This window comes from Oncorhynchus gorbuscha, linkage group LG02 (assembly GCF_021184085.1).
Source record: "Oncorhynchus gorbuscha isolate QuinsamMale2020 ecotype Even-year linkage group LG02, OgorEven_v1.0, whole genome shotgun sequence".
NCBI classification, from domain to species: domain Eukaryota; kingdom Metazoa; phylum Chordata; class Actinopteri; order Salmoniformes; family Salmonidae; genus Oncorhynchus; species Oncorhynchus gorbuscha.
Window position 1 is genome coordinate 30,016,590 of NC_060174.1, and position 12,185 is coordinate 30,028,774.

Consider the following 12,185-nt stretch of genomic DNA (forward strand, 5'->3'; position numbering starts at 1 on the left):
AAAGTAGATCATTATCTAAAATGCTGAAGTCATCCATGATGAGATTCAAACTCGCAGTTTTTGGGTTGCTAGACGTTGACGTTATACACCTGACCAGCCACCCTACTTTTGTTTTTGTCTTATGTAACCATACCAAACATAATACTGTATCATACTTTTAAATTTCCCGGATTAACTTTAGTATACTACGTCTAGTCTATGATACCAGGCTGCCTCCAAAGTATATCTGAAACAAACCGAGGAGGTCGTACTTACAAAGAAGTTTACAGGGGAAAAAGGTGGTCCCACAAAAAAAAGTTTTATGAAGCAAACTACCGAGCACTTCAATCTGCTGTTTTGCCACCGCCTTTACCCGCGAAATAAAGCCATAAACTTGTTTCAATTTACTCCGAATGTTATCAGAGACAGACGATTGAGTAGTATGCTATGTTTATTATCAACTGGATTCAACTTTGAAAAATCCGAACCAAAAAAATGGAGAGAACAGCTGAGTCCTGTTGTGGAGTCTTGCTGTCGTGTGTAGCTAGCTAGCTAACTTGGATATAGCTACGGTGAGATTTTGTTGTTTTGATGCTTCAGAGTCCAGAACAATATGAAATGTACTAATACATGGGTTTTGTTAACCAACAGTTTATGATAAAGGATAAATGTCCCTTTTTAAAACAATTGATCAAGATAAAGTGGCATGGCTGTCAAATTTCTCACGACCTTTTATCTCGCAAATTGTTTAGATTCCTACCACAAACAAATGTACTAAAACAAAACTTTTAGGCCTACAGTTTTAGGTTATGCTACAGAGGAATAGGCAACTATCGTCGGCATTTAGGTTTGCTACATTCATCATGGCGGACAAAGTAACTTTGTTGGCTACACCGCCCCAAATTATACAATGCTGCCACAAACTGCAACAATGTAAAATTTTCCTCAAATTGGGTTGGATTATAGATTTGATACATGGCGGCTGTTGCCAATGGCACGATTTTCCTAGTTTGCAAGGCCAGTATAACATGTAGCCAGGCCATAGAGAAAGCTAGAAGACTCTGGTGCCCAGAAGCTGTAGGAACCTAATATGCCACAAATTACTTTTTAATTTCAATGACAGTTATATGTATGAATCTGCTTTTTATATTAAACACATGTATTTACAGGGTTATGTATTAGTTTCTAGGGAACAACGTGTTTCAGAAGTAGCTCAAATTCATATAGGCTGTTTCTCAATCGTTTTTAAAAATCAGATTTTCTGGTACTCCTAAATTGTATGTTGTGCTTTTTAACGTTGGGAGCACCAGTGTTACATATGAAAAATGTCCATTTAGAGCCCTGCTCGTGAGCAAACCATCTATAACTGCAGATGGCAGTAAATCGCCAACCTTGGCTTTATACCTGTTCAAAGAACACACTACAGGTGTCAGTATGCACCCTTTCAGTTTGTTTGTCAACTCATTGAAGTAGTAGAAGAAGAAAATGTACTACTTCAAAATCAAGATGTCCTCAATGGCGCTGCCGTGCTCCTACAGATGCTATAGTGGGACAGATCCAATAATGTGACTCTGAGACAAACCTAAAGCATAAATGTAAATTAAGCTGGGGGGGCCAGTTGGTGGGATGCCTGAACCGTTATTTAGCCGTATGTCAATACATGTATGCAGACTTTCTTATCGACATTCTTGGTATGCCCGATTTTTATTTAGAATCTTTACCAGAAAAGAGTTGATTCTACTAACATAATTCTTATTTTTTGTATTTTACCCCGTTTTCTCCCCAATTTCGTGGTATCCAATTGTTTAGTAGCTACTATCTTGTCTCATTGCTACAACTCCCGTACAGGCTCGGGAGTCACGAAGGTTTAAAGTCATGCGCCCTCCGATACACAACCCAACCAAGCTGCACTGCTTCTTAACACAGCGCGCATCCAACCCGGAAGCCAGCCGCACCAATGTGTCGGAGGAAACACTGTGCACCTGGCAACCTTGGTTAGCGCGCACTGCGCCCGGCCCGCCACAGGAATCGCTGGTGCACGATGAGACAAGGATATCCCTACCGGCCAACCCCTCCCTAACCTGGATGACGCTAGGCCAATTGTGCGCTGCCCCACGGACCTCCCGGTCGCGGCCGGTTATGACAGAGCCTGGCCACAAACCCTGTACCTGGTGGTACAGCGCCCTTAACCACTGCGCCACCCGGGAGGCCCTAACATAATTCTTGATTTAATTTTTCATGCCACACCACTTCTCAGTTTAGGTAGGAAATGTGATGCATTTCCACAGCACACAAAATAGGTCTATGTGCTAGGCCTATATGCTACTAGGCTATATTTGGTCAAATCAGTCATCTTTTAGGGTGTTGAACTTGGTATTGAACAATGATTTATTTAAAATGTATCATAACAAATATATTTTACTCTGTATTCTTTCTTTCAGAATTTCCCAATTTTCATCAGTCCACTTCTGTGTGGAGAAGCTATTTTCTGAGTGGCCTGCCACACTGATTGCCATTGATAAAGTTGGTTCAGTGGGCCACTGCAGAATTTTGTCAAGAGCATTGGCTGTCTGCTGTGTCTTGATGCTCTTCAGTGCCTGGTTGTTACATGGGCGATGAAGATGTCCTGCTGGTCAGGATTGTGATGTGATGGGGTGCAGGACGAGCAAGGTCCTCCCTGAGCCACCTGGAGATGTCCAGCTAGACTTGGTCAAAAAGGTGGCGCCTCCTAAGACCGACATTTACAAACATTTCATCCGAGACGACGGCAGTGGGAGTAAAATGGGAGGGGAGAAAACAGGCTCTCTCTCTCCACAAGCCCAGGCAGCTTTCCCAGCTACCCGGGCATCCCCGGGTACAGGCCAACCAGATGCCTCAGACCCATGCAGAAACAAGGTAGCCAAGTACAGAGCCAAGTTTGACCCACGGGTCACAGCCAAATATGACATTAAGGCCCTGATAGGTCGCGGTAGCTTCAGCCGGGTGGTGCGAGTGGAGCACAAGAGCACGCGTCAGCCCTATGCTATCAAGATGATCGAGACGCGCTATAGAGAGGGACGTGAGGTATGCGAGTCAGAGCTGTGTGTCCTGCGTCGTGTACGCCACACTAACATCATCCAGCTGATGGAGGTGTTTGAGACAGCTGAGAGAGTGTACATGGTGATGGAGCTGGCTACAGGAGGAGAGCTTTTTGACCGTATCATCGCCCGTGGCTCTTTCACAGAGCGTGATGCTACACGTGTCCTACAGATGGTACTGGACGGGGTCAAGTATCTACATACACTTGGCATCACCCACCGTGACCTCAAGCCTGAGAACCTGCTCTACTATCACCCTGGGGCGGACTCAAAAATTATGATCACTGACTTTGGGCTGGCCAGCACTCGTAAAAAGGGGGATGAGTGCTTGATGAAGACCACTTGTGGGACACCAGAGTACATTGCCCCAGAGATCCTGGTACGGAAGCCATACACTAATGCTGTAGACATGTGGGCTCTGGGTGTCATTTCCTACATTCTGCTGAGTGGAACCATGCCCTTTGAGGATGACAACCGCATGCGACTCTACCGCCAGATCCTCAAAGGGAAGTACAGCTTCTCTGGGGAGGTAAGCATCTATGACCTCACACACTCTCTTCATCCATTTAGTTTCTGATTCTTACTAATTTGCTGTCCTCTTTGCTTCTCAATAATTCTACAACTCCTATCGAGCACACCTCCCTTGATGTGTTGAGTGCACACTATCGCTCAAAAAACCCTCCTTTTCAGCGGTTACATTTGCTTACGGTTGGCCCCATGTGAACTATAATCCTGATGCTGTGTTTTAACGTTTAGAAACGTCAATAGTCATTCCTTTCAAACTGGTTTTCGAAACATGTTGATATTCGGTTATTTGTTGGTTTGTAATTATTTGAATTCCATTTTTTTCTGTGGGATCAATGCACAGTTTATTTAGAGATAAATCAGATCAAGACGGAACTGTGCGGAATATGGCTGAGCGAGGACATGGATAATATACAGTTGGCTGGGTTTTCCATGCATCAGCAAGACAGAACAGCTACCTCCGGTAAGACGAGGGGTGGTGGTCTGTGTCTATTTGTCAAAAACCACTGCTGCGCAATCTCTAATATTAAGGAAGTCTCCACACTATTTACCAAGAGTTTTCATCTATATTTTTCGTAGCTGTCTATTTACCACCACAAACTGATGCAGGCACTAAGACCGCACTCAACAATGCTGTATAAGGACACAAACAAACAAGAGAATGCTCACCCAGAAACAGTGCTCCTAGTGGCCGGGGGCTTTAATGCAGGGAAACTTAAATCCGTTTTACATAATTTCTACCACAGGAAAGAAAAACTCCATACCATCTTTACTCCACACATAGAGATGTGTACAAAGCTCTCCCTTATCCTCCATTTGGTAGATCTGTATAATTCTATGCTCCTGATTCCTGCTTACAAGCAAAAACTGAAGCAGAAAGTACCAGTGACTCGCTCTATACAGAAGTGGTCTGATGACATGGAAGCTAAGCTACAGGACTGTTTTGCTAGCACAGACTGGAATATGTTCTGGGATTTATCCGATGGTAATGATGAGTAACACCACATCAGTCTCCGATTTCATCTATAAGTGCATTAAAGACATCATCCCCACAGTGACTGTACATACATATCCTAACCAGAAGCCATGGATTACAGATAACATCCTCACTGAGTTAAAGGCTAGAGCTGCCGCTTTCAAGGAGCGGGACATTAAGACATGGGACATTAAGACATCCCGCTATGCCCTCTGATGAACCATCAAACAGGCAAAGCGTCAACACAGGACTAAGATTTAATCGTACTACACCGCTTCTGATGCTCGTCGATTGTGGCAGGGCTTGCTAACTATTACGGATTACAAAGGGAAACCCAGCTGCGAGCTGCCCAGTGACATGAGCTTACCAGACGAGCTAAATGCCTTCTATGCTCGCTTCGAGGCAAGCATCACTGAACCATGCATGAGAGCACCAGCTGTTCCAGATGAGTGTGTGATCCTAGCCGATGTGAGTTAGACATTTTAAACAGGTCAACATTCACAAGACTGCAGGGCCTGATGGATTACAAGGACGCATACTCCAAGAATGCACACATACCACCCCAACAGATCCACAGATGACAGAATCTTTATTGCACTGAGAATGCTGTTTGTTGACTACAGCTCAGCGTTCAACACCATAGTGCCCTCAAAGCTCCTCACTAAGCTAAGGACCCTGGGACTAAACACCTCCCTCTGCAACTGGATCCTGGACTTCCTGACAAGCCGACCCCAGGTGGTAAGGGTAGCCAACAACATCTGCCACACTGCCACATCTCAACACGGGGGCCCCTTTGGGGTGCGTCCTCTCCTGTAATCCCCATTCACTCACAACTGCGTGGCCACACACGACTCCCAACACCATGAAGTTTTCCGATATCACAGCGGTGGTAGTCCTGATCACTGACAATGATGAGACAGCCTACAGGGAGGTTGTCTTAAACCTAGCAGTGTGGTGCCAGGACAACAACCTCTCCCTCAACATGAGCCAGACAAAAGAGCTGATCATGGACTACAGGAAAAAGGGGGCCGAGCACGCCCCCATTCACATCAACGGGCTGTACTGGAGCCGGTCGAGTGCTTCAAGTTCTTTAGCGTCCAAATCACTAACACACTATCATAGTCCTAACACACCAAGACAATCGTAAAGAGGCCTCAACAAGGCCTTTTCCCCCTCAGGAGACTGAAAAGATTTAGCATGGATCCTCAAAGTTCTAAAGCTGCATCATCGAGAGCTTCCTGACTGGTTGCATCACCTCTTGGTATGGCAACTGCTCGGCATCTGATCGCAAGGCGCTACAGAGGGTAGTACACCACTGGGGCCAAGCATACTTTCATCCATGACCTCTATATCAGGTGGTGTTAGAGGAAGGCCCATAAAATTGTCAGACTCCAACCACCCTAGTCATAGACTGTTCTCTCTGCTACTGCATGGCAAGCGGTACCGTAGTGCCAAGTCTAGGTCCAAAAGCCTCCCTATCAGCTTCTACCCCCAAGCCATTTGACTGTAAACAGTTATTCAAATGGCTACCCGGACAATTGGCATTGATATTTATATATATGGAGCACATTATATATGCCATTTAGCAGACGCTTTTATCCAAAGCGACTTACAGTCATGTGTGCATACATTCTACGTATGGGTGGTCCCGGGGATCGAACCCACTACCCTGGCGTTACAAGCGCCATGCTCTACCAATTGAGCTACAGTTAGCAAGCCCTGCCACAATCGACTCTGTACCGGTACCCCCTGTATATAGCCTTGTTATTTTGTTACTTTTTTCTTACCTTCATTTATTTTTCAAATTTAGCAAATATTTTCCTCCACATAGAGCCTCTGACTGAGTCCTTTGCTGCTATAACAGCCTCCACTCTTCTGGGAAGGCTTTCCACTAGATGCCACGAGTATTAGTGAGGTCGGGCACTCATGTTTTGGCCGATTAGGCCTGGCGCACAGTCAGCGTTCCAATTCATCCCAAAGGTGATCGATGGGGCTGATGTCAGACCTCTGTGCAGGACAATCCAGTTTTTCCACACTGATCTTGACAAACCATTTCTGTATGGACCTCGCTTTGTGCCCGGGGGGGGGGGGGGGGGCATTGTCCTGCTGACACAGGGAATACATCCTTTAGACTGTCATTGTATGCTGTAGTGTGCATATGTTCCTTCACTGGCACTAACAGGCCTAGCTCGAACCATGAAAAACAGCCCCAGACTATTATTCCTCCTCCACCAAACTTTACAGTTGGCACTATGCATTCGGGCAGGTAGTGTTTGAAGGGGTGTCCACATACATACATGTATGTGTATATGTAGATAATTTAGTGCCTAAAATACGCGGTTAAATACATTTAAAATAATAATCCTAATCTTTTGCATCTCTCAAATATTGGACAGAAACTTCAGAACAAACTTCCTTTGTAAAACGTTTTCTTTTTTACTATCTGTTGTTTTATGTAGTGGACCTGTTTTCAATGTGTTTCTATGGGCTAATAGCAGTAATGCCAAATTCAATTATTTATTTGTCTATACCTTAAGGGCTCTTACAATTCCAAATCAAATAATTTGGTATGACCATCTTAAAACAATTCCATTTGATATAAGATACGTTCCTTTTGTTTCCAAAACCGAATCGATTGTGATACGTTCTGAACGAGCGTCTGGGATCTTAACAATACTCGCCAACCACTGTTGTTCAATTCATACTGGATGCATTGCATACAGTTGCTAATGTGTTAGCCTGGGTTTAATTTTAATCGAAAACATGTCTATGTTTTCCTGGACTGTGCAGAATTATTTCAAAACAAACCCCCAACGTTTCTTTGTGATGTTAGGCTGGAGTTCCTGGCAGAAACTGCAGTATGCTCAATGTGTGTGCGCGTAAGGGCCTTCTTTGAATCAGACAAGTTCAGCTTCTCTCAGTGGGGGTAACATACATGGGTGTAGCTATGCTTCATTTTATAAAGGCCAAACTTTAATACACATAAGTGAATTTGTCCCAGTACTATTGGTCCCCTAAAATGGTACAAAGAGTGCTGTAATTTCTAAACGGTTCACCCGATATGGATGAAAATACTCTCAAATTAAAGCTGAGTCTGCAATTTAACCTCACTTCAACCTAATTCTATAATTTCAAATCTAAAGTGCTGGAGTACAAAACCAATTTTAACAATGAAAAGGCTTTGTCTAAAACATAAAACAATTATGTGACATTGCTACATAGCCTACAACAATAGACCATTACATTCCACATTTTTATAAAACAACAGTTTTATGACAGTTTATTATGAGTAGCCTACACACGTTTTGCAGGGTTTGGCTTGTTATTGTCGGTCAGTCATTGCAGCACTACAGTCAGATGCTACATGTGTAGCAGTTAAGTGGGAGATCCATAATCAAATGCAAAATGGAATAAACATTCCGGAATTAAATTGGCTAAATGAGAATGTGTAGTCTTCAAAGATCAACCAACAGTTAGGCTGTTTATGTGAATGGAGTTGTTGTAGACAAGGATGGGGAGTGCAGCAAAATAGCCTCAATTAGCTAGCCTAGCGTCAATCTAAGATCTAAAGAGGAATCAACTGGCACAGGTTACTAATATAGCTAGGATTATACCTTTGGCTGCTGGACAATAAAATAACGTTGAAAACCAATATAACATGAGAAAAATGCTGTTTTCAATGATATATTAAAAGTGTTTATGAAATCATTCCCTCAACATTAATATGATTGTATTTTGGCTAGGCTACTTTGAAACGAGTTAAGACGTGCTTCATGGTTAACTAGTTTCAAAATGCTGACCACCTCCGCTCAGATTCAAGGATGAGTGGTGTGCGGAACAGGCATGGTCCTTCGCTCTCCACTCTTGTGACCATTTGAGCTGAACGAACTGTGCATCGAGTATGTCGACAGAATCAAGCCTTTAGATGTTAATATTTATTATCTTTTGTTATATTTGTCAAAAATGACTGGCGTTTATCCTATATTTATACAATTAAAAGTCCCATTTAAGTTTGGCTACATTGTCTGGCGCCTCCCTCATGTCAGTATAAGTTTGGACATAAGTAGGTAAAATACGCACATAGGCTTTTTATTTATTTCATTTTAATAGTTATAAGAACAAATTCTTATTTACAATGATGGCCTACCCCGGGCCAAACCAGGACGGCACTGAGCCAATTGTGCACTGCCCTATGGGACTCCCAATCACAGCCGGATGTGATACAGCCTGGATTCGAACCAGGGACTGTAGTGACGCCTCTTGCACTGAGATGATGTGCCTTAGACCGCTGCGTCACTCAGGAGCATTTTGTGACTTTAAAAAAATGTACTTGTCCATTTGGACATCTTATATCTATATTCTTCTTGTCCAACAATGTATTTTACTTGTATCTGACCAGCGTTAATTTTGAGCCCTGTTATGGGACATGGAAATGTATGCTCTATCCCACCGTGTAAAGAAATTTGACTGCTCATACACTCAGATACAGAGGTACCGAGAGGCGGGACAGACAGCAGACTTCCCTGTCATTTCTCACTTTGTTACTGATAGGCGCCTGTCCTCCTATCAATAGAACACTAGAAGATGCATATTGTTCATTCTAGCGGGGGAAGGCTCCACATTCTTTTTTCTGACTACCGAATTGAAAAGTAGCATAGTTCATTTAAGTAGAAAAACTGGCGAGTCGGCTGTAAAGCCGACAGCCGGCGCTAGTGGAAAACACTGCGTACAGTATAGCAATGTTCAACCGCAGCTGCTTTACATTCTGTTGCCCTCCTGTATGTATTGTTCGCTATAGTTATGTCCCAAAATTCAGCAGGTATCCACAAGTGTGCTTGAGCAATGGACTCTGCCACTTGATTACTTTCACTGAAAATGGATTTGACCCCCCCACTAGTACATCATATAAAGCCTTAATTCAAACCATAACAAATTTTGCAGTTCCTCAACATTTAAAGCTCTTTTTCCATCTCTTCCTCCCTGCTCAGCCATGGCCCAGTGTGTCCAACCTGGCGAAGGACTTCATTGACCGTGTGCTGACAGTGGACCCCAGCGAGAGGTTGACTGCAGGCCAGGCTCTGAAGCACCCCTGGGTCGTCAGCTTGGCTGCTTCATCCTCCATGAAGAACCTGCAGCGCTCTATCTCCCAGAACCTCCTGAAGAGGGCCTCGTCACGCTGCCACAGCACCAAGTCTGCCCAGTCCACACGCTCCAGCCGCTCCACCAAGTCCAACAAGGCTCGCCGTGCTCGGGAGAAAGAGCTGCGTGAGCTCAACCGCCGCTACCAACAACAATACAATGGCTGAGTAATAGTTACATGGGCTGTAATTTTGACAAACTCGTAATGTTGCAGGTCTCATTGAGACCACAAGCAGGGACTTATCAGCAGCGGCCTAGAACAGCACTTCAGCTCAGCAATAACTTCAACATCCATCCTAGGCCATTGTGCCACTGAGGCCGTAAACAAAACATCCTCAGATTTCACTATTTTTCCTAGATTCCTATTTCCTCAAGTTTCTTTCCTGTCCTTGTGTGTCTCCTCATATTTATTTATTGTTGTCATGATTATATTGTTTCCGTAGAAATGGTCACTTGAAGCTGTCCATCTAAACGGATCTGTTGAACAGAATTCAAGGTAATGAAGGTTTAGGAAGGGATGTTGAAATGCTTTTCCAACACTGATTCCTGATTATTTGCTGTGAATTTATTATGTTACAAGAACAGTGAGTTACTTGTTTTGGTGGAGATCTATATCTGATTATATCTTGATTTGGACAAAAAATACGATGATACTTTGTGCTAAAACACAAGTATGTCAATGAAGGCCAAAATAAACATTGATTTATTTAATTTTGGTTTAGAAGTCGTATATCCAATCTTCTTGTATCCCGACCAGTTGCTTTCATGATTTGCAAATTAAGTCTCTTCCTTGCCAGGATTCAGTTTTTACAACCTGTCCATTCATGATTTTTTTTCCCCAATTCGTTCTGGGAATCTTTTTTAACTGTGAGCTTGAAAGTCTGAGGGAGGTTGACTGGAAACTAAATAAGGACGGATGATCCAGCGCTTTTGCATCTGTCGTTGTGAGGATTGATTAGGCTGAAACATTGTCCTGTCTCTGCACTCTCCTGCTCCTGCTTTCTGAGATGGACAGCATTGTTGTAATGAAGTATACACGTCAAGTGATGTGTAATTTAACAAACTGATGGAGAATAGATCAAATAAATGTCTAACTGATGGAGAATAGTCCAATGGTTGAAAGCTCAGTATTCATTTAATTTGTTGTATCAAATATTTCTTTCCAATTTGTTCTGAGTAATGCAGACATCTCATGTTTTACTGTATTTTTTATTTTTTATAAATATTTTTATTGAACAAACTATGTAGTTTGATAACAACTAAATGTGTGCTGTGGTAGATGCTTTGCCAGTCGTAAAGCCCACAGACGGCTGTTGGGAGGAGAGACCAATTCAAATCTGGCCTTTCTGCACTATTGTCAAGTCTTAATCAAGAAAAATGACCATAAAATTATAGGATTGAAAATAAATCTTATAACTATTGATTTGGTCTTTTAAATGGAACTCTTCAATGTTTCAGAGATTTTATTATTTTGGGTGTACCTTGTTATAGCCTGTGAATGCACTTATTTAAGTGGTGGTTCAAGGGACTGATCTCATTTAACCCACAGTACCATTTTGAGGGGTCATCCAATAGTGTTTTGAGGGGATTAAACAAAATACTTATACCTCTGTTTTTTGTTGACAGGCTTAATTGTAGGTTTTGTATATTAATTACACATGCTCTTGTTAGTTAGCTCCTTTTGTAGTTATCTTTTTGTTCTCCCCAACCAAGACACCCATATTAAGCGATCGGTTTGATTTTGTCATATAGACTATGTACTTTTGAGCAATTACCGGTGAGAAGCGCTGGTATTTTAAAGTTAATTTTTTAAAGATACTGGAAATCCAACAGAGCCGTATCAGCTTACCTCAATCTCTCATTTGGTAATTCTATAATGTTACATTATTCTCCATCTTCACTCAATCTGTCCTACTGCTGTTATTGTTTTTTTTTATTATTGTTGCACAGTAATGTGCAGTGGTGTCTTCCCCCCACATACTTGGCCAACTGCACCCTACCCCTCCCGCCTTTTGTTCTCTGAACAGCCTCAAGTTGTCATGGCATGGACTCTAAAAGGTGTTGAAAGCATTCCACAGGGATGCTGGCCCATGGTGACTCCAATGCTTCCCACAGTTGTGTCAAGTTGGGTGGATGTACTTTGGGTGGTGGACCATTCTTGATACACAAGGGAAACTGTTGAGCATGAAAAACCTGGCAGCGTTGCAGTTCTTGACACAAACCGGTGTGCCTGGCACCTACTACCATACCCTGTTCAAAGGCACTTAAATCTCTTGTTATGCCTATTCACCCTCTGAATGGCACACATACACAATCCATGTCTCAAGGCTTCAAAATCCTTTATTAACCTGTCTCCTCCTCTTCATCTACACCAATTGAAGTGGATTTAGCAAGCGTCATCAATAACGGATCAAATCATTCGCCTGGTCAGTCTGTAATGGAAAGAGCAGGTGTTATTCATGTTTTGTACACTCAGTGTATGTGAAATG

General features: G+C 42.9%; 1 protein-coding gene across 1 annotated transcript; it reads left to right on the forward strand.

Annotated features, from left to right (window-relative positions):
• Window positions 1-250: 250 nt before the first annotated feature.
• LOC124000654 (serine/threonine-protein kinase H1 homolog) lies at window positions 251-11,874 on the forward strand. The gene is made up of 3 exons (XM_046307205.1): window positions 251-551; window positions 2,421-3,585; window positions 9,546-11,874. The coding sequence occupies exons 2-3, from the start codon at window positions 2,629-2,631 to the stop codon at window positions 9,861-9,863; spliced, it is 1,275 nt and encodes a 424-aa protein (XP_046163161.1). The 5' UTR covers window positions 251-551; window positions 2,421-2,628; the 3' UTR covers window positions 9,864-11,874.
• The last annotated feature ends 311 nt before the right edge of the window (window positions 11,875-12,185 follow it).

What these genes read in the sequence shown, in the direction of transcription:
- LOC124000654 (XM_046307205.1), top strand. Translation starts at nt 2,629, where the DNA reads ATGGGGTGCAGGACGAGCAAGGTCCTCCCTGAGCCACCTGGAGATGTC. An exon ending in AGTACAGCTTCTCTGGGGAG is followed by an intron (nt 3,586 to 9,545) that starts GTAAGCATCTAT and finishes CTCCCTGCTCAG; the next exon opens with CCATGGCCCAGTGTGTCCAA.